Source organism: Coffea eugenioides, chromosome 2, assembly GCF_003713205.1.
Source record: "Coffea eugenioides isolate CCC68of chromosome 2, Ceug_1.0, whole genome shotgun sequence".
NCBI lineage: Eukaryota > Viridiplantae > Streptophyta > Magnoliopsida > Gentianales > Rubiaceae > Coffea > Coffea eugenioides.
The window spans coordinates 72,944,338-72,968,260 of record NC_040036.1 but is presented as its reverse complement, the minus strand read 5'-3'; the positions used below and the strand labels follow the sequence as shown (position 1 = coordinate 72,968,260).

The 23,923-nt window shown below is 33.6% G+C and overlaps 1 protein-coding gene and 1 pseudogene across 1 annotated transcript; both read left to right on the top strand.

Annotated features, from left to right (window-relative positions):
* The first annotated feature begins 5,488 nt into the window (after positions 1-5,488).
* Positions 5,489-7,094, top strand: LOC113760220 (annotated as a pseudogene).
* A 9,707-nt stretch (positions 7,095-16,801) lies between these two features.
* On the top strand, positions 16,802-17,320 carry LOC113760219 (nuclear transcription factor Y subunit C-9-like). Its single transcript, XM_027302782.1, has one exon. The coding sequence runs from the start codon at positions 16,802-16,804 to the stop codon at positions 17,318-17,320; it is 519 nt and encodes a 172-aa protein (XP_027158583.1).
* The last annotated feature ends 6,603 nt before the right edge of the window (positions 17,321-23,923 follow it).

Below are 23,923 nucleotides of genomic sequence, written 5' to 3'. Positions count from 1 at the left end.
TATCAACCTTTTTAAAATATTTATTTTTGAACTCTATATATTTTTAAAATATTTTTACTTTAGCTCTTTATTGTATGTTTAGAAAAATATTCATGAATGTCCATTGGATACTCAAACCAATAAGGATTTAGATCTAGATTTACTTTTTCAGATCCGATCTGGATTTGAGTGTCATTAAATATAATGAGTCTAAATATAAATCAAAGGATCCAACTCAAACCCTACTAATTGACATGTCTAATTGAAAATAGTGACAGTATAAATAAAATTTTAGTGAGTACGCATCCAGATTTGTAGTAGTCAACAAAATATGGTGGCTAATGATTGGAGAACTGCTATCAGTTTATTACTAGAAGAAACCATATATCAACCATCACATTGAATAAGGCAGAAAGTCCTAGCAACCAAGAATATATATATATATATATATATATATATATATATTGTGCAAATTCCTATCAATGGTACTGTTAACTTCTTTCACTTTTAAGATCTGAATACAAAGATGGCCAAATGGGGGCTGAAAATCAAGGCCATTTCTTGAGAACATGAAACTTGATTTTGGAATTAGGGACCTTGAGTTTGCATCTTGGTGATTAATTTATTTGAACAACTCTTTTACCAAATGTGATGACACGTGAATTCAAGGACTTCTTTTCATGGTATGTATATGATTGTTAATCAATTTATTTTTTTGTTTTATATTTGTAAATGTGAAAGCTCTTGAATTACCTGTAAATACTTGTGTATCTGGAATTCAAGATTACATACAGAAAAGAACCAAGATTAAATACATGCAGACTCCAATGGGGATAGATTATCATTTTTGCCTGCAAATTCAACCAAATGCAGTAAAAACATCTTCTCTTCAGATAATAAAACTAAGGTCAAGGAGTAAATATATATCAGAAGAGCAAAAATTGCTGAAACATATATGCATACTCTAGTTGAAGAAAAGAAAAAAGGGTTTTCTAAATTCCTGATGCAAGTAATCCTTTCCTTTCAAAATCTCACTATCCGAAGCTCAAGATTAAATTAAAAATGAAAAACGGGAAAAACAACTAGGAACATGATTACATTATTCTGTTAGTATGAACTTAAAAAAATTAGATACCCCCAAAGAACCCCAACATGGTTTGAATTGCTTATTGTGATTAGTATAAGAAGTTGTCTTTTTTTGAGGATGTTTTGGTTGATAAACGCTAGATATGAGTTATGATTCTTTGTAAATGCAATCAAATTGCATGTTTTCCACCTTATGACCAAATTTCATCATTCTTGGTAGAGGTAATAGTCGTACGATTTAAATAGTAGAACAAAACAGGTGCGTCCAAATTAAGGTGCCAACACGACTGAATTGCTTATTGTGACTGTAAAAATTTGACACCCATGGGCTGCTATATAACATAACAAATGGATCGGTCTTGCATAATGGTTGATATTCAATAATATTTTTGACAAATTCCTGCAACTTAACCCAGGATCATTGATCCTTTTATTACTCATCCAGTGATCTATTTTTTCATCATACATCTCCATTTCTGAATGAGTAGTTTTCCTTGCTTGTAATATCTAAACAGAAAGGTGACTAATGGTGGCTGACAATCAAGGGCATTTCTTGAGGGCATGAAACATGGTTTTGGAATTAGGGTAACTTAATTTTAATGTATTGCAACCTTGAGAAGTTTGGCATCGTGGTGATTAATGTACTTGAGCAAGTCCTCTAGTAAATGTGACAACACATGAAGCCCACGGAACTTTCATCCTGGTATATATATGAATTTTATCAATTTATTTTTTGTGTCATGGATTTTTAATATTTGTGAATGTGAAAGCTGATAAAAATCATTACTTGTAAATATTAAATACTTGTGTATCGGAAGTTCAAGATTGAATACATGCATACTCTAGTGGGGATAAATTGTTATTTTTGCAGATTCAACCTAATTCAGTACAGGTATCTTCACTTCAGATTTTGAAACTAAGCCCAAGAAGTTTAGATGCATCAGTTTTACCAATCTTTCAGTTCAGATACATCAGTTTCCTTTCAAAGTCTCAGTAGAGTTCAAGACTAAATACAGCAAAGAACAAAGCAAATTTTAAGTACTTTTTACCGCTAAAGAGACGATGCTATAGTTACAAGAAAATTTTTATCCTGTTTGTACAGATAGCAAAAATCCACCATTCTCTGAAAGGGGGAATGGGAAGAAAAAAAAATCACCAGCTAAAGTTCACGGATTACCCTCATGTTAAAGACTGGAAATTGGGGGCAGCACCAAATTCCTCTTCTCTTCATCTTCTTCTTCATCCAACAAAGCTGTTTCAGGGACTTCATGAAAGTTGAGAGCTATTCAACATTTTGTGGACCTATCGAACGTTTCTTTAATTGAGTTTTTTTTTTTGGGTAAGTTTTATAATTTTATCGTAGTAGTATGTGGTTGATGGACTGGAACTTCTGCAGTTAGACAGGTTAAAGTATGCTGTTGTGGGATTTCAGTAAATAGCTAAGAAGATTCAAGTTTTATTATCATTTTAGAGACGTTTCAGACAAACATATGGATATCGGCTAATACCAATTAAGTAAATGGAATAAGAGAAGATAGCGTAATATTCTGTGTACTTTGTTCCATCAATTTAGTTCTAACATGATATCTTAATGTTTAGAAAAGACTTATTTTTCAATTTAAAAGTTGTTAAAGAGTCATGGGTCTTAACAATTTCCTCTTGGTACCGTAGGGAAGAACGTCCAACTCATTGCTTTTGCTTTTGTGATACAATTTGAACAAAAACAATGAACCCTTCTTCTATGTAGACAGATCCAGGATTTTACCCCAAAAACATGAAAAAAAACTTTTTAAAATAAATGAAGAAATATGCAAGTAAATTCTTTTACAAATTTGAGAAGTTGAGGAAAAAGATTTCTTTCTTACACATCTCATGATTCTATTGATCATGGGACCATGGTATGTAAAACATAAATGATAATAACTTGTTTAAAAAATGAAAGGACAAAGCATCGGTGAAGCAACTGACTAGAGTAAGTAAGGAACTTTTTCATTAACAAATGGTGAAGCAACTGACGAGAGTAAGTAAAGAACCTTGGCTTTGTTTGAATACCTCTTTTTTTTCAAATAATATTTTGCTTGTATCATAAACACATTTTTCAATTCATCTTTTTATTTCATATATATCACATTACAAAAAGTGTTAAAGTAATTATTCCAAATAATATTTCAAATAATACTCTATCATTTTTCTTCGGTACCAAGCAAAAGATTAAAGGAAGAAAAGAAACTCCCACATAAAAATAAGAGACTATATATATATTATCATGGTTGAATGTATAACACATGAACAAAATTTAGATTTATATAAGTTATCATGTATGCAATACTGATGATGTATATGATAGGGTGCATTTTGTTAGTAATTTTGTGAATATTTTTCACTTGAATTTTGACCAAATATTGTACTGATTGGTAGACTCTATTCATATTTGATAATTAGTGCTGATTGTAAGAGTATGGCAAGAACAGGAGTAAAAAGTAATTTAATGAAAATTTTTGGCCACTTCCTCGTGGCCGCGTTCAAATCCTACTGTCAGTGTCAAGTCCCAGAGAGTCAGAGACTCAAGATTTTACTACGTGCGAAGGTTTCCTAGTTCGAATTGGACTCTGAGCAGACTTTGGTGGAAGATTTAGAAGTCATCTTTATCAGTTATACTATTTGATTAGGAAACAATGGATATTATGTTTGGCAGCTTACTTTTCCACTTAGGACCATACTTTATTTCTTGAATAGCGATAATTTAGGAAGGAAATGAGAAAAGTTACGGCTGACTATATAAAGATGTGATTAGTACGTCCGCAGGAGAACTCTGGCCCGAATTTGATTAGTCACGCGTCAAGCAAAGGATCGAGCTCTCTCTTCGTCTTTTCTTTTCTTTTCTTTTTTTTTCGCTTTTCTATTGTCCAATGTTCATGCAATTATTGTCGATAAAATTGCTTGGATTATTCTAAATAACAAGCGGCTAAATTTTCTTTTCTAATTAAGGAACAATGGAGGATTTGGTTCATATGAAATTGTGAAATCGAATTAATTATATTTATTTCTTTTATTTACTGGTATTTATATATTCTCTGATTTTATTTCACATGGTTGTTATATTGATTGAATATCCAAGGCCCGGAATTTAAATTAATCTAATAATCTAAAGCCAATTAGAGCAGTTAAATCCATAATTATTTAATTGCTTTAAAATAGTGATAACTGGCATGATTAGATTTATGTCAGGGGAATATATGGACTAATTCAAAATAACCTTCGTAGCGTGTTATTTGGTTAGAATAGAGATTTTTTAATTCTTAAGGCAATTGAAAAATTGAACTCTAACTTGTACTTAGTTGATTAGGGCAGTGACTAATGGTCATACCTTAATCACCAATACAACAAGGAAAAGTTGATTGTCATCGCTTGTTTGACAGTTATAACTTATTTATCAGTAAGTAAATGAAATTATTATTGCATGAATAATCAATTGAGTGAATCATCTCTGAAATTATTTCTTGGCTAGAGTTTATTTATTATTGTTTCATTTTTAATAAATTATTAGTGAGGTCTTTTTATTTGGGTTGTTTAATTATTCTCATTTTTATAAAAACCGCCCATTACTTTGGACTCTAGAAGAAACAAATTTTCTCCAATCTCTGTAGATTCGACCCTACTCACTGTTATATATAAAATTTGTATTTTTCTTGAGTAGGTATTTATTATTATACAAATTTAACGTCTGTCAGTATATATATAGGTGTATAAAAGATTAATCCCAAATATAATGGTAGTGTTCATTAATCCTAAAGATAATGGTAGTGTTCATTGTGCTAATCTTAGCTATGAAGGCTAATAAATTCTCAAGGCGCCTTACCTATAGAAACTATATAATGGATTCTCTAGCCATCCAACTAAAGTCATCAACATTACATACAACCGTTCCCTGAAAATTTCCTTTCTTTTTTTCTCTTCTACATAGCCTAAAAAGTTTCCTAATCCAACAGAAATGTCGCTAGTAAAAATTGAGGAGTTTGGGGGAAAAAGGGAGATTATCAAACATTTTAGCCATGAGCATCCACTAGTTCTGGTGAGCGCACAAAACGTTCCAAGAGACAGCAAATGCTATGGCTGTGAACAACTTATCTCAGAACCAAGGTGCTACGAATGCAGCAGCAATGAGTGTCAAACTATCTTTCTCCACAAAAGCTGTGCAAATTTGCCCCGTGAGATTAAACATCCAATACACGCTGAACATCCCTTTACCCTCTTGGCAAAACCACCTTACACCAAATGCTTTTGCTCTTCTTGCGGCAAATTCATGGAAAGTTTCACCTTCAATTGTTCTTTCTGTAAATTTGACCTCTGTGTCGAATGTGCTCATCTTGTTCTGCAGAAACGTAGACTGAAGCACGACAGCCATCATCATTTCTTGACGTCAATGCAAAGGCCAGCTACTTTTAGTTGCGATGGTTGTGACGAAAAGAAGGAAGATTGGTCATTTTCATGCAACATCTGCCCCTATTGGATTCATCGAAGTTGTGCATTTTTGCCAACAACCAAGAAACGGGATGATCATGAGCACCCGCTTTCCTTGGCTTATCATCTCCCATTTGATTTGCGTCTCAACCACTTTAACTGTGATGTTTGCCGTCGGCCACTAAACCCGTCAAGATGGTTTTATCAGTGCTACAGTTGTAAACACTTCGTCCATGTAGGATGCGTGCAGGATGGCACCAAACCAGCAGGAGCCAAGGGATCTTCTTCTTCGTAATAATTCGTATATTCACTTTTCTTTTTCCTGCCCTGCACTTAATGTTTATTTACATATCATCCCACATGTTCTCTAGCATTTCAGGAACGGATGATGATCGATTCATAAATTGTCTAACTAATCATCAATGCTTGACATTAATTTGTTTTTTGTCTCAGTGCCGGCAATCAACCAGATCATGGTCTTGATTTCAAGCCCCTACCGTGGACGGATATGTCAGCAGATTTGATTAGACCTTTCCTCGAGAAAATGGGCGACGTTGAAATACAACTAACCAACCAGATCAATCATTTCAGTCACGAGCATCAATTGATTCTTTCAGTGGCAGAGGTTGACAAGGACAAGAATGAAGAAGAAATGTTATGTGACGCATGCATTGAACCAATTTCTACTCCTTATTACACTTGTTCTCAGTGCAACTTCTTGCTGCATCTAAATTGCGCCAACATACCAGCAAAAATGAAAGCACACCACGATCATCCAGAACACCAACTTTCGCTGAGAAAATTGGAAAACAAGTATGGCTACTTTTATTGTAATTTTTGTTTCCTGAACTGCAACGGATTCTTCTTTGAATGTGAGCTCTGCAACTACCGAATCGATCTCCATTGTGCTTTCCTGCCAAGGACTATTACTCATCAAATTCATGATCAACATGTCCTCAATCGAAATATAGCACCAATGGAACCCTTTGTGTGATGCATGTGGGAACAAGTTTTTTGGCGATGCATCTGAGAAAAAGATTTCTGGCCTCATCCGTTACAGTTGTGACGACTGTTTCAAGTTGTCCTTGCATTATCAATGTGCAATCATGCCCCATACCGTCGCACACAGATGGGATAAGCATTGCCTTACCTTGATGTATCCCCCTTTTGGTGACCATCCAGATGAGTTCTACTGTGAGATTTGTGGAGAAGAAATCAATCCCAAACATTGGCTCTATCATTGCAAGGAATGCGATCAATCCTTTCATCTTTATTGCATCCCTCGACTTCGGAAGGATCGTTTTATGAAGTTTGGCAAAACCCTTCAGGTCAGCGGTCACCAACACCCTCTTACATCAGTCAGGGAATGTCGAAACGGGTCTTCGTGTAACCGTTGCAGCACAAAATTGAGCGGAGGAAAAGGCTTTGAATGTGGAAAATGTAAGTTTTTCCTCTGTTACAAATGTGCTTGTGATGTGCCTCCAGAACCAGCCGTTTGTGTCATACTGTGAAGTGGGGATTATTAGTTATGTTTTATTACTATTAGCACAAATGGTTTGTATTGACGAGTGTAAGTCCACCCACTAATAAGTAGATTTCTATGTAATAAACTAGGATATGTAAACAATTTAATTAAATCCATTTAATTGATGAATAGTGGATTGACTCGTATCACCCATTTATGCACATTTAAAAATAATTGTACATTTAACTCAATTTTTTTGAGTGTTAAGCCAAAAATTTTAAATTTTTTATTAATATAATAACAATAAAATGTTATTATTTCTCCTATTTACTAAATGGGTATAAATAATTTGGCTTATTTATAATCATTACCTAATTATGACTCGTCCAAATCCGCTCAGTCACCAATTTTGAAACCTCTAATTACTATCCACCAGATTATAAATTATGATTGATTACTGGCGATCATCTTCAATCTTGATTATCATGAGTCATGACCACCCTAAAAGGGATCTAATCAAGATGGGCCACGTCATTTATTTGTAGTTCTATGTAGCAATTTAATTGGTTACATATTTCACTAAAAATAATAATGTATAATCAACAACAATAATGCTAAGAGCTGTCTTTAATTAAGATTCTTTTATATCTAAATTAAAAGGCTTTTTATTACCTGCATGTCTAGAGCAAAATACAGTTTGTTTAGTAGAGATAAATTAGTGTTATTGGGAAAACTTGCTTGTTAAAATATTCTTGTTCCAATTTCCAAGATAAGAATCACATCATCATAATTTTGTTGCTTTTGTGATTCATAAATTCATAGTCTCGTTATGGGGGATACATACATACATATATATATATATATATATATATATATATAATTTCAATTTGCCGGACCATTATTTCTGAACCTTTCCACTTTCTAAGTACTTTTCTTTTCGTGTCTTCTTCTAACTTATATCAATGTTTAAATTTTTCGAGTTGTCTCCTCAAATCTATATCAGCTATTACCAAATAATAAATTGCCAAATGCCGTGCACTATGTGTGCAAAATTCGGATTTTTTTTTTTTTTACATCTTTCTCTGCACTAGAGAACGGTCCAATAAAAAATAATAATTGTGAATAGATCGAGAAATTAGTACTATACCAACACATATATCTATTTACTTGCTGACTGATGATTATTGTTACTGCTGTCCAAAAGCATTATGCTATCTATGCATGTAAACTGAAGGATTTATACCCATATATAAGATCAGAAAAATGGATTTTGTATTTATGAAGCTTGTGATGTTTAGTGAAAGAATCATGGAGAGTTGTATGACTCTCATAAATCATCTAAGAAAGTCTACTTTGATTTTTTTGTAACATTAAAAACATGAAATCATATTCTTTTATTTTGTTTCTTTTAGCCACTAGTGGAATTTGGTTGAACACTAATGGCAGAACTAACATATATATATATATATATATATAATTGACTAATTTAATATGAATTTTAGTAGAAAGGCTTTTTCATTCTCCAAGATCAATTGTACAAATCCTAGAATATTTATGAAGCTAACATGTGCGCATTGTGTGCATAATTTTCCTCATAAACATAAAACTTCAAAAATGTTTCAGCTAATTAAATCTATTGTACACTACCAAGGCAACTTAATTAAACGCTATAACAAATGATATAGCAAGAAAAACTAGATTTTCGTTTATGTATTATACTTATTTGGGCACAACTAAATTTCAGTGATTCAGTCTAAATTTCAGGGTTGTTCAATCATTACTTGACAGCGATCGATGAACTGTTATGTGTCATTAATTCATTTATGAAGATAGTGATAGTTGTTTTGCAGCAACAGCAAATGGAATAAGGAGTTGTGTTGTGTAGGAGGAGAGTTGAAGATAAACTGTCAGTGCCCTTTCTTCTGGAAGGAAGTTTGTGGGTGCAACGAGAAAATGGTAGTTGCAGTGCGAGAGGAAAAGAAAAGAATTTGTTTGATATCATCAAGTCGGGGAAGAAGCAAGTGAGCACATTTATTTGTGACTGTATTATATTTGTCTATTGTCGCCCGTTTCAATTATCTGTTATCCTGCTTTTTAAATAATGATTAATAATTAGGTAGACAATGTGAACCGGACCGGTGCCATGGCCGGTCCGGTCCGGTTTTCAAAACCAGAACAAATAAATCCCTTGGGGATGGTTTGGAATATCTTTTAACTGATTCTTGCGTGGAGAATGATCATTCGAGGCATTAGTTCAGATCTGCTATATATTCTGTAAATAGAGCCATGCATGGATGATATCTTTAGAAAAGAGCATGAAAGAAGGATGGATTTTTTTTTTTTTTTTTTGGGTATTAATGGCAATGTTAATAGAGGAACAAGAGATGAAAAGAAAGGTGAAATTAGCTTAAAGTTATGGTGGTAGCTGTTAGATTCATTTGAAAAAGGGTTATGCTTAAAGTTTAATTCACTGGAATACGAGATTAATAATATTTGTTTAATGCGTGTCTTTAATTTTTCTGTTAACCACTTCTCAACCCCTGGGGATGAATAATATATATATATATATATATATATATATATATGTGGATGTATACATGGAGTATTTAATTTTGTTTGAACATCTGTAGACAATCTACGTACAAATTTCCATGTTTTAATTACTTCTCTTACACGTCTTGCTATGTTGCAATTCTGCATGGTATATATATTAATCTGGTTACTTTTCATGAACTGATTTATATGTCATGAAATTAAATTCAACTGGTGCTTCTGATGATGGTCAGTCTGAAAAAGGAGGAGGTGGATTCCCGTTCAATCTATGTTTGGAAATGCGAGGCTCAAACCCCGTCTTACATAAGTTGCTTATGAACATTTGCTTGCCGCAGTAAAGTTTTGTCAATACCATATATGGCACAGAAATTAACTGGTTTTGTTTTTTTTTCGACATAATAGATTTTATACTACAACTATTCCTACTCTACACTAAGGGGAGGGGATCTAAACAAGTTAAGGAGAACCTTGTAAACTACTATTGATCCAAACGAATGGCTATGCACTCACTGACAAAATATTTTCAGAAAAGTTTGAATATTAAAATGCAAACGAAGGGATTTGATTCTTGACCTACACCCAAATAGAGTTTTAAAACTCTTTTGGTGACAAATAGAGCTTTAAAGCTTGAATTAACTGGTTTTATGATTGGTTGGAAGGGAACGAGATGTGCTTGCCACACCGAAATTTCATCCTTTTAACATCTTAATTAAACTTCATTCATTCATTCATTCTGTATTTGAACAGAATCTTTTTAGAATCTAATGGTGGCGGTTCATCTTATTGCGATGGAAGTGCTATAAATTAAACTAATTGTTTCTTCAAGCATTTCTGGGTTGCATTGAAAGTAAGTAGTGTAAAGCGGTGAGATCATCTCTTTAATTTCTTGATGACATGACAACTAACTTATGGGAAATCTTTACATCTCTGTCACTTTCTATCTCTGATAACTCTTTCCTATACAGCTAGCAAATTCTCAGTCTAACTTACTAAGTGCGAACTGAGTTTCTTTACAAGTTCGAATCTGTATTAATTTGCAATCAGATACAAAAAAAAAAAAAAAAAAAAAAAAAAATTTCCTGTACAAAAACAATGAAAAGAGCTAGGTTAGACAAAAGTAGGATAAATACATGAATTAAAAAAATACACTTCAATGAAACCCCTTTTTAGCACGATAAATCTTAGATGAAGTTTACTTAAGCATCTTACTAGGCATAAACTCTGGCCTACTTTTTTTTATATATTTTTTCTTTTTTCTAATGGGCGTTAGGATAGGTGATAGGTGATATTCGGGTAGATGAGGGACTAAATAACCAAAATGATTGTCAAAAATTTTTCACATATATAAACCTTGATGTATTCCCAAGTCCTTTAAACAATTTGTGCTGGACAGTAATGGACGAAGAGTAAAAAGACAAAATTGTGCAGTATATGTGCAAAATTCTTGAAGAATCTTCCTTTCCAAAACTAAATCGTAGGTATAAACAATCATGCGATGGTAAATTACTTCAGAGGGTATCAAGATGAATTTCACATTGATGAAAATGAGTGTAGGGATGCTTGAATAACTAATTAGTAAAATGGGTTAAAATTGCAAAAAAAAAATGGAAACAAATAAATTAGCAATATTGTGTTTATTCATATATATTTTTCTTATGCGCACATGATGCTGTCCAAACTGTGTTGATTTTTTTTTTTTTGGTGTCTTAGCCACATCTTTCGGGCTAGATTTACCCTTTTTTTTGGACCAAATTATGTAGATCTTGTATATGATAATTATCCAACGAAAGCAGATTCATCATGAAATCAAGATTGTTTAATTTGATTTCTACGCTAGCTATGAAAACATTCGTGATTTGGGTTCGAATTGTCACACATAATTCTGTTTTGGTGAAGATATCTAGCAGTTTTCGAATTGCAAATTCATTTCCAGAGCAATTACAACTACAATCAAGCCAATTTTGTATTTGCAAGTACCTTTATTAGTGCATTATGCTAATTAAGGTTGAAATCTTGTAATATCTTTTAAGATAATTACTATCACAAGGATATGTAGATATGCCTTTGACCATAGCTCTTTGTCATATGAGAACAATCAGTGGTCCGAATGTGTTTAATTCAATGTACTCCTATAATTTATTGGATTTTTCTAACTGGTGTTTGGGGTATTCATTAGAACACCTAAATTATGCTAGATTTACTATGTGAACATATAAAATCACATTTATTATTCCCCTAGATTCGGATACTTTCCAAATTAGTTTTACTCTAGTAAAAAAAAAAAATTTAACACTTGAAACCATCTTAATGAGCCAAATCCAATTTTTAACTCTTTTATAATTGTAGTTATTGCCAAAATAAATTCATTGATTATAATTACGATTGAATTTAGATCATGACCTATAACCGTAGTAAATTAAACAAATAATATTTATATAAGCTGAACTTAAATATGAAAAACCCTAAGTAATTTACGTAAGGTGAGCTTAAATATGAAAACCAGCATTGTTCTACATTGCTTTGGAATTAAAAAAAAAAAAAAAAAAAAAAAAAAACAGAAAACGCAGGTATTGCTTTGAACTAAGCTTTTGTTCCACACATTTTAATAACTTATTCAAAGACTCAAGCAGCTAGAAGGATTCCATGGCTTTTCAGACGTGTTTAGATGTTAACACTGAATGTGTAATAACATATATTTAAAGAGTAAATATTTCCTACACTGACAGTGTATACACTATCATCGTTAGATTCATGACATGTGTGCAAAATTTAAATTTCAAATTCAAATTTTTCATAGTTGTTATTTATCCAATGCTGATAGTGTATACACTGTCAGTGTAGAAAAGATTAATCCATATTTTTTAAATCCCTTGAAAACTAGTTTGAAAGCGACACCAGCGAGTAGGTAAGGAGGGACTGGGAGAGAAAATATTTATCTTTTGATGGTGGTATAGAAAATTACAAAAATTGAAGGCCATAATTAATTGTATATGTTTAAAATACCTTAGAAAGCCATTCCACCCCCTCTTGTGATAAGAGACACCTTAGAAAGCTATTTAAGTTGTGACTGATGCAATCTCTTTATAAATAATCTCAAATTTGAAGGATGAAAACAAAGCTTATGTAGTTTCAATGAGCAAATAAAATTTTAAATGTAACTAGAAAGTGCAAGAGTGAGAACTGATAGTTTGTCGCATGCAAATAAAAAAGAAAAACTAGAAAAATAAAATTAAAAAGAAATCTTCATGGTGAATTAATATTTTAAGCATGACTGATGACATTTCCAGAAGGACCGCACGCCAATTGCCCGTGTTAATAAAAAAGAATACTAGATTAAAAAAAATCATGGTGACATTTCTATATATATATATATATATATATATGTATATATACACTCTCCTCAATATACAACAATTTTAAGGTAGAAGAGAGTGAAATAGTGCTAGTGAAGCTTTTATTATATAATGCACCAAATCTAGCTATGCGAAGGATAGTGAGGGAATCATCCCAAGGGATAAGAAGCGAAGTCAACTTAGTTACCAATTTTCTAGAAGATTACCAGCGAAGTCAACTATATATATATATATATGAGTAAATCTTATATACATTGACAGTGTATACACTATCACCGTTTGATTCTGACATGTGTACAAAAGTTGAATTTCAAGTTCAAATTTTACATAGTTGTCATTGATCTAACGCTAACAATGTATATACTGTCAATGTAGGAAAGATTAATCATACATATATATTTATATACATTGACAGTGTATACACTATCACCGTTTGATTCTGACATGTGTACAAAAGTTGAATTTCAAGTTCAAATTTTACATAGTTGTCATTGATCTAACGCTAACAATGTATATACTGTCAATGTAGGAAAGATTAATCATATATATATATTAATGTATATGTATATATATGTACTCTCCTCAATATACAACAATTTTAATGTAGAAGAAAGCGAAATAGTGCTATTAAAGTTTTTACTATCTAATGCGCCAAATCTAGTTATTCGAAAGATAGTGAAGGAATCATCTCAAGGGATAAGAAGCGAAGTTAACTTAGTTACTAATTCACTATAAGATTACCGCTTCAAGAGAATATGGTGAAATATAATGCGCCAAATCTAGCTATTCGAAAGATAGTGAGGGAATCGTCTTAGTTACCAATTCACTAGAAGCAAAATCAACTTTGCTGCCAATTCACTAGAAGCAAAATCAATGTAGCTACCAATTCACTAGAAGATTACCACTCCAGGAGAATATAGTGAAATCTAAAACACCAAATCTAGCTTCGAAATAGTGAGGGAATCATCCCAAGAGATAAGAAGTGAAGTCAATTTAGTTACCAATTCACTAGAAGATTACCAGCAAATTCAACTATATATATACTGTACTCAATGTACAACAATTTTAAGTTAGAAGAGAGTGAAATAGTGCTAGTGAAGTTTTTACTATCTAATGCACCAAAGCTAGTTATTCGAAAGATAATGAGGGAATCATCACAAGGGAAAAAGAAGCGAAGTGAACTTAGTTACCAATTCACTAGAAGATATCCACTCCAAGAGAATGTGGTGAAATCTAATTCGCCAAGTCTAACTATTCGAAAGATAGTGAGGGAATCATCTTAGCTACCAATTCACTAAGCGAAATCAACTTTGCTACCAATTCACTGGAAGCGAAAACAACTTAGCTGCCAATTCATTAGAAGATTTCCGCTCGAAGAGAATATAGTGAAATCTAAAGCGCTAAATCTAGCTATTCGAAAGATAGTGAGGGAATCATCTTAACTGCCAATTCACTGGAAGCGAAATCAACTTTGCTACCAATTCACTAGAAGATTACCGCTCAAGGAGAATATAGTGAAATCCCAAGCGCCAAATCTAGCTATTAGAAAAATAGTGAGGGAATCATCTTAACTACCAATTCACTAGAAGCGAAATCAACTTTGCTACCAATTCACTAGAAGATTACTGCTCGAGGAGAATATAGTGAAATCTAAAACGCCAAATCTCGCTATTCAAAAGATAGTGAGGGAATCATTTCAACAGATAAGAGGCGAAGTCAATTTAGTTACCATAAATATCTCTGATCCTCAAGTGATTTTCAGACTTAACGGAAGCCCGGAAGAATTAAGAATAACTTGTTGCTCGATTTATCAGCAATATAGGACTGCTGATATGGATCTTTTTTATCATTGACTACAATATTAAGTAAATTCTTCTGCATTGTTTTTTTGGGGAAGATTTGATAGCACGTGGAGCGCACTTACTCATATTTGTCGATCTATTTTTCTGTGCCATCATACATCTGTACTATACTGCATGTGAAGTTGAAACAGCTGAATTACCAGTTAATACTTGTGTGAAAAGACTACACTTCCAAATCACTTGCTTTGATCAATGCATATTTCGATAAGAAGTACATGTATGGAATAATTATCTATGGTTGAGATTAGGTCTTTTTAATCATATTTACTTAACCTTGGCTGGAGATGAAATTTTGACATTGTTTGATTATCATTTATCTATTTAGGAAACGTGCATCTTACTTCCTCGAGATTTGAAAGTTGTTATCACAATTAGAGCTGGTGTTTAATGGACGAAAATTTAGAAGACTAACCCATTGAGATAAACTAGTTTGAGTAGTGCCATAACTATAAAGAATCCACAAAACTTAGAAAATTAAAAGCCTGGCTCTGATGCATATATTTTAAAGATCAACTCTCCACTGAATAAGATGAATTTTTACTGGTTTCATTCAATAAATAAACCAACAAACCAGTAGCTTATGCTGAACAAGTTAACTACAAAAGGTTCGGAAAACTACAGATAATTAAATATTTCATAGATCAAATATAAGATTGAGCAGAAACCGTGAGTTCAGTTGTAGTATAGCTAATGATTCTTACAACAATGATAAACTATACAAAAATCCATAAATCTAATACACCCAAAAATATTAAAACAGTCAAGAACTAAACTAGCCAATGATTGGCTCCTCTTCCAGATTAAAACTTCAGCCTAAATATGAAGATAAGACTCTTAAAGCCTCTGTGGAAATACATGTGCTTGTCTCTGCTAACATTTACATTAGGGGTATCCCAGCAGTGGAAAAAGAGCACAGCATCTAGGCATTAACCTCAGGAATGAAGTGATTTTTCAGTTGAAACCTGCTACATGTGATAAACTTCTAAAGTCTATTATTGAAGCAAAGTGTGTTCGGTAGTTAGTAATTGGTCAGGCAAAGTGTGTTCTGTAGTCTATTATTGAAGCAAAGTGTGTCAAAATTGGGAGATTATACTGGGATGGGGACATTTTTAATTGATCTCCCATCGGTTTCCCTTTTTTTTTTTTTTTTTTGAGCAATCCAATCATCTAATTTCTTGCACCAAATATTCTTGTTATATAATGGTTGTTCTTAATTTCATCAAGCTTTGATTTTCAGAAATGCAAACAAGCTTTGGTTTAAGATACGTAGAATTTTTTCATCTACCTAATACTTGTACGAATCATGGGAATTTTTCTCAGAAATGCAAACAAAGATGGTAAAAATGACATGCTGCTTGAGTTTTTCTTATTCAGTTTTTACAACAGTTTGTTAAGATTTTGCCCTTTATAGAATTCCATTTATTTATATTTATGTTGCTGAAATGAAAAAGAATCACTGGCACTGCCTGAATTTCTGTTGTGGGAGGGTTTTACTTTACAATCAATAGATGGTGCTTCTAGAAAATCAGGAATTGATTTCTTGTTTGGATTTGGAAGTTAGATAGCTGTGTAAAGATGTGCGCTAATGGCAAACGTAATATTTGGAATGTTCATGATCGTAAACAAAATCTGGCATGATTGACTAATGCATGCAATCTGAAGAAACTAGTGTTCTATGTCTTTTGCTTCTGTTCTTTCTCTCTGTTCATATCCTCTCTTAAAAATTATTAAATAAATAAATAATAAAAGAAAAACTAAGAAAGCTCCGTGATGGAAAACTTTCTTGGTGCTAATTGAGGGATTAAGATTCATTAATTTTTCCAATCCGGATTCTTTTTCTTTTTTTCCCTTTTTTCTTTTTTCCAATCCAGTTAAAATTAATTTTCTCGTCATACATTTCTCCTATGTAAACTTTGATGTTGTTGGGACTTGGGCAAGGTAACTTTCTAGGCTTTTTTTTCCAGCACTGAAAAGAACGAAACTGGTGACATCAGTTGGCAAGGAAGGAGCAGGAATGGGGATGAGATAACGAAATTTTGAAGATGCTAATGTTGGAAGTTACCCAGGACATTCTAAAAGATCCTTCCGTTGTATCAACCAAGGACAAATTCTATTTGGTTCCCCAGTTCAGTGGCATTGTTGGTGGCATGCCTCAGCTTTCATATGCCCCAAATCTATATGATGGGAATCCTGGTCAGGGATCATTGGTGACATCAGTTGGTAACCGGCCGGCCAGGCTAGTGCTCAAACAGCAGGGAGTTCAGCTTGGAGAAAAACAGCAGCAGCAATCAGAATTGGAGCAACAACTTCAGTCATTCTGGGCAAACCAGCGCCAAGAGATTGAGAGGCTTGCTGGCATCAAGAGTCATAACAGTCTTCCCTATGCAAGGATGAAGAAGATTATGAAGGCTGCTGAAGATGCAACAATGGTATCAGCTGAGGCACCAATTGTCTTTGCCAAGGCCTGTGTTTGGGAGCCTGGAATCAAGCTCAGGAAACCAAAAGAAAGACGATTCAAAAGAATGATATTGCTTGCTGCAGCAGTTGCAAGAGCACAATGAAAGATGAAGCACCCCTATCAGTGCCTAGAAATGCAGTGGAAAAGTATAGATTTTTTTATCATTCACTGCTATATTAACAAATCCTCCTGGAATTCTTTGTTGTATGTAATTGAACGTGGAGCGCACGCAATTTTCTTGGGAATATATATGTACATATTTATCAATCTATATTTTTATGCCATAATGCATTATATTAGTGCATGCATGTGAAAGTTGAAACATTTTAACTACTGCATCTTTGACCCAGTTCATCCTATCGGTTCAACTATAACTGTGGAATCGGAATTGGAATCGGAATGCTTTTTGGTGGAAACTGTTCAGTGCTTATCAACAAATGTTGGAATAAAGAATTCAACCATTTTGGAGGCTAACCTCAAGAAAAATTTATGCAGACTTTTTTTTTTTTTGGCCAATAGTGCTAATTCACTGTCTAAAAATATGACATCATGAACTTCTTTCTGACATTGTTTGCACATATTTTATTACCTTTCTTTAGGATAATGGCTGTATATTTCTGAAAAGTAAAAGAATCTCCTACTTTTGAGTTTTTGAATATGCAATGACAAAATTCAAAAGCACAAAATCATTCTCTATTTATGCAATGCATACATGCATTGCACGTGTTCTCTTCCTTTTTATAAAACCAACAATAATTTTCTTAGAATGAATAATTAGAAGAAATTATTTCATTATGTATTATTCGTTATGAAATCCTCAATTTGTTCCAAGAACTTAGTGCTAACATTGTATATAAAAAATTATTCATGCAGACATGTTTGTTCAATTTAAAAACTTCCTAAACTTTGGAGATCTCAAGGATTTCACCTCTTGGTAACTTAGGCAAAAAAATGCATGCCCTACGCATTGCTTCTCCACTCGATTTACCATTTAAACAAAAGAGTTTGTAGCCTTTTTGATGTCTATACAAAACTTATTACAAATAATGAGGAATAAAGGTGGATGTTAAATTCTTTTCTGAAATCGAGAAGTTGAGAAAAAATGGTTTCTTGTCTCACCATCTCATGCTTTTATTGAGCATGGGACCGCAGTACAGATAATATGTAGATGATGGTAATGTTCTGAATTAAACAAAAAAAAGGGATAATTCTGTCAATGCATTTCGATTATCACAAAGGCAAACAAATAAAGCTACACTAAAAACATGAAATAAAAGGAATACAAACAACAGTAAGATAACTAGCAATACTTCTGAAATATTGACAGAATGCATAAGAAAAAAATTGTTCTCATTTTCAAGTCCGCACCTTGCACGTAGCCCCTTCCTTTATGAGAATGCGAATATCTTACTTTTGAAGTCTAGGATCTGCATTGACAGAATTCGCAGCAACAATTCTGATAAGTATTTCTTAAGATTAATACGGAGAAGAAAAGATTAATTTGTTTATGTATTATTCTGTATAAAATTCTCAATCTGATAGTATTAACATGATATATTAAATTATTTGAATTAGTCCTAGACTTCCTAGTAGAAATTCTTTTAAAAAAAAATTGGATTGCATTTATATTATTTTTGAGCTCTATATATTTTTAATGTATTTTTAGTTTAGTATATTTAGAATAATATAACGGATATCCATTGGATGTCCAAATCCATAAAAGGCCTGGGTTTGGATTTACTTTTTCAAACGTAAGGGTTTGGGTCTGAATTTAAATCTAATTAAATTTAATGGTTTGGGTCCGAATCAAAATGATACAACTCAAACCCTATAAATTAACATGCCTAGTCTTACTCATTGCTTGTCCTTTTGAAAAAATTTAGACGAAATCATTTGTAGCCTTCCTTCTATACTTGGCATTTATACAAAATGAAATAAAGCTGGATGTTATCATCGTTCTGAATATCTTTTCTTTTACATCTCACAAATCTGTTAAATATATCAATTTTTCATTTTCTTTATTTTTAGTACACACCAAATATAAATGATAGTAAATGATGGTGTGGGGAGGAGCGGGAGAGTAAAAAATTTAAGAAGGATAATAACTAAAAAATGCTGGAAAAATAAAAGAAGAGAAGAGAAGGAAAAAAAACATGGACGAAGCAAAGAGGGAAATTGAGAACCAATTTATCTCATTTCCATATTAATGTGGCCAATATTATAGTATGAAGCAAAAACAATTAATTGTCTCATTTGCTAAGATATTGAAGTCGGAGTATAACAGCACAGTGGCCAACAAATCTTAGAGTACATGAAGCAAATTATTAAAGGAAGCAAGGAAGTTTTTTTGAATCTTGAAAAAAAAAGAAGCAAAAACTCACACACTTCAAGAAAGGTATTGTTAATTGTGCTGATCGTAGCTACAAAAACTGATCGATTCCCAAGTCATCCAGCCAAAATCATCAACATGTCACATACAATCCTGCCTAGAAATTTTACTTTTATCTTTCCTCATTTACATGCCCTAAAAATTTTCTTGTCCCTCAGAAATGTCACTCGAAAAAATTGACGATTTAGCCACAAACAGTGAGACAAAAATAGCACATTTTAGCCATAAGCATCTTCTTGAGCTCGTAGGCGTAGAAGGGTAGAGTTGACATATTCATGCATTTTCATTTTTATTTCTTCCTGTCCAGTGCTGTTTATTGTTTAAAAGAAATCATGCATACTTTCCAGTGTTTCGAAAATGGAATGATGATCCATGAATGGTCTCACTTATTTACAATGTTTAACATAAATTTGATGTTCTTATTACAGCACCAATAATACAGGGAAGAACAAGCCACTTGAAGATCATTATGAGAAGCCAGCAGCATGGTGGGCAGATGTGTCTGAAGATTTCAGGTCCTTCCTTTAAATTTCATCATTAAATATGGCAAAAACGAGTGCTCGCACGATTCACGAGACAAAAGAAAAGGGCATTATTAATGATTAAATTTCACGAAATAGCCTAGTTACAACCAAACTTTTAATAGTTCAGTAGCCAAAACTAGACGTTTCCAAAAGTTTAATGACTATGAGGATAATTTGCTTCCGCTCCCTATTACACTTTGCTGAGTGCCGCTTCTTTCTGCACTAGAGTTGTGCCAACTTACCAACAGAATTGAAGCACCAGAGTCATTCAGAGCACCAACTTCACCCGGAAAACTGGAAAATCAGTTCGACTACTTTTATTGTGATCTTTGTCATGAACTGCAACGCGTTTTTGTTTGAATGTAAGTCCTGTTAAGTTTCACATTAATCTTCTCTGTGCAGTCCTAGCTACCGCGTTTCATTATTCATCAAAGCCATAATCAACACTTTTAAGAAAAAGGAAAGGAAAAAGATAGTACTACTAAATTGTGTGATGCATGTGGGGAAGACAGATATGGCCTCAGGTGCAGCTGTATTGACTGTTCGTATTTCTCTCTGCATTACCACTGTGCCATCTCAACCCCTGTAGTCATGCACAGATGCGAAATACATTGCCTTACCTTGACGTATCCCCTTTTCAGAGACCATCCAAATGAGTTTTACTGCGAGATTTGTGAAGAAGAACTGCATCCCAAGCATTGGCTCTATCACTGCAACGAATGCGATCAATCTTTTCATCTTTCTTGCATCCCTGGACTCGGTGAGGATCTTTTTATCAAGTTCGGAAAGACACTTGAAGTCGGCGATCACCAACACCTTCTCACATCAGTCAGGAAGAGCCGATGCAAGTCCTCCCTTACAAATGTGCTTGTGATGTACCCCCTAATCCATTTAGCCGTGATCGTGTCGGAAACGTCGTGGTTCTTGTCATCCGACTTTGGCAGACTTGACTCCGACGAGTCATAACAGGAACGGAGCTTGCCGATCCGATACCTTTTTAGTTACATGACGTGTGTGGGAGCTTTCTTTTGGGATTTTCTTCTCTTTTTTCTTTTTTCTTTTTTGTTAAAATGGTGAGTTTTCCTTGTGTTTTGAAGATAAAATCAAGTTTTTTTTTAAAATTTTATAATTACCAGAAGAGTCCCGACTAAACTTCTGCTGTAGCACCGGAAGAGCCATTTCCTCTACTACTCTGAAGAAGACGAGTCCTCTCTGTTTTATGAGCATCGAATTTACACCATTAGGCCAAGATTTCACTCTATTTACTAAGAATGCTATATTATTTTATTTTAGTCGTGTTACGATTCTTATGAAGACAGCAAATTATTCTTTTTTTTAAAATAAAATTCACTTAAGAAATAAGTTTTTGAAATCACTTTAGGGACTTAAAATAAGTTTTAGAGAAACCATTTTTACTGATTAGATACAAAAAAAAATGAAAAAAAAAACTACTCTTTAATTAATACAAAAAAAATCGAATAGGGGCAAAAAAAATAAAATGTTGACATATCCAACTTGGTAAACAAATATATTTAACTTATTTCTCTCATTCACTGAATTGTTTATAGGATTTTCTATATTTTTAATAATTTTTGGATCGATGAAAAAAATACGTATCTCCAATTTTACTCTGATACATTGCACGTTCAATCGATGTGAAACAACTACTGATTCTGCGACGACTAACCATGGTCATACTATGAAGCAGGGATCGTGGCATGCTAATTTCACAAACAACAGATATTTGAACAATGGTTCATTTTATCCGGGGCAAATTATCTAATTGGCCCTTTAACTCTTTGTCCAGGTAAAATTAAGCCCCTCATCTATTTTTTGATGACTTTAAGCCCTTGAACCTGTAAAAGTGGGAAATCGTGGCCCTTTTATCCAGTTTCTCCGGTTTTGCAACCGGAGGACCAATTCACACGAATGCAAGTCTGCTTCTTCAAAGGGCATTTTTGTCTGCATATTCTAAACAAAAATGGCACAACTCCTCCACATTCCTTCCATTTTCCTAACCCAACCCAACTGCTAGTCGAAACTTCACAGCAACAACCTTACCCATTTTCATCTTCTCTTGAGGATCTTTGCGGAGGGAGAAGAGCAAGAGAGTTAATTCCTACTTGTCGGGTTTGGGTATCATCGACATTGAAGCAACAATGGAGGGGTGGCAAATCAGGCCGAAAAATGAATACTTTGATCCTGTCCTCGCTTATGGTATGTATATTCGTTCGAAAACCTTTAAATGTGAAATAGGTAGCATATTTAGTGGTCAGATGGGTGAAGAGAGTAAAATTTTGGTGGTGGGGGTTACTGAAAGTGGCGTGCCAGTGGTCCTAGATGTGGGGGTATGGTGGTGGGCACCTAAGTTTGTTGTTTAGTTGTTCAAAAAGTGTAGGAATTTACGAATAATTAGCATTTCATTAAAAGTTGGAACTTTTTTATTGTTTAACTTCGATTTAAGCATTACATTAGGGTTACTTTTTTAAAAAGCATGTGAAAAAGAAAAAGAAATTTTAATTAATTATATTTGAATTTGAATAGTATATTTATCTGCATTTGTTGTAGCCCAACTTGTATTGAAACAATATATTCATATTGATATGCAGATCCAGAATGTAAAATATTTAGCATAAGATTACACCATGGGGGAAGAATAAATTGGGGAAATTATGTCAGTTATGAGAATGGAGAAGTGGCCTACATAGATATGTGTGATGCTGAACGTATGTCAATCCATGAGTTGAATAAAATGGTTGGAAAAGTTGGTCATCGTAATGCAACCATTTTATACTATTACCTTGAACCAGTTGCAGACATGAGGACTGGTTTGAGAGAATTGTCTACTGATACCCATGTTAGGACATTCTGTGACTGGGCATATAAATTCAAGGTGATGGAAGTGTATTGCCATCATCTGACAGACCCAGAAATTGAAGAACTGAAAAATGTTGTAATAATAGAGTCACCAGACAAGGGGAAAAAGAAAACTGGAGTTGTCATAGAGGAAGTAGATGAGGAAGAATGCATAACTAGATATGTAGGTACTGAGAAGAGTAGTAGAAGGGATTGTATGGTTGGGAATGTAGGGGGTGAAAAAAGAGCAAAAAACAGTCAAAAGGATAGTAATGTTAGGGCAGTAGAAGGTGTAGATACGGTTGAAAAGGTAGGGGGTGAAAAAACAGCAAAAAGCACTCATGCAGCTAGTAATGTTGGGACAGAAGAGGGTGAACATGAAGCTGACTATGGTGGTGGTGAACACGAAGGTGAACATGAAGCAGAGGGTGAACATGAAGCTGACTATGGTGGTGAACAGCAAGGTGAACATGAAGCAGAGGGTGAAAACATAGATGATGAATCTGAATCCCAAGTAGAGGAAGAAAATGATAGATTTAGTGGTGCCAATGACTATGGTGGTGAAGAGATTATGCTGCACATTTTGAATTCGAATGCTGATGGCTGTGGTGAAACTTCACAGCAACAGCAGAGAGATGAAACAACTGACCAGACGCAATGTTCAGAACAGGAGAATGTTTGTGGAAGGCAAACAGAAACTGACCTGGAAAAACAACAGCAAGGTGCGAGAATGAAACAAGTTAGGAGAAAGAGAACCAGATCAGCAGAACAAACTAGCCAGGGACCAGAGGATATAGATTCACTCCAACAAGATTACATCCCTGATCACCTGAGCAGTGACAATGACTCATCAGATGATGAATTCAAAGGGAGATACAAAGACTTTGTCCTAGAGAAATTCCTCAGGGATCCCAAATTCGAGATTGGGATGAAGTTT

Bases quoted from the DNA above. Each gene is read 5' to 3' on its own strand.
- LOC113760219 (XM_027302782.1), top strand. From the start codon at position 16,802: ATGCTAATGTTGGAAGTTACCCAGGACATTCTAAAAGATCCTTCCGTT.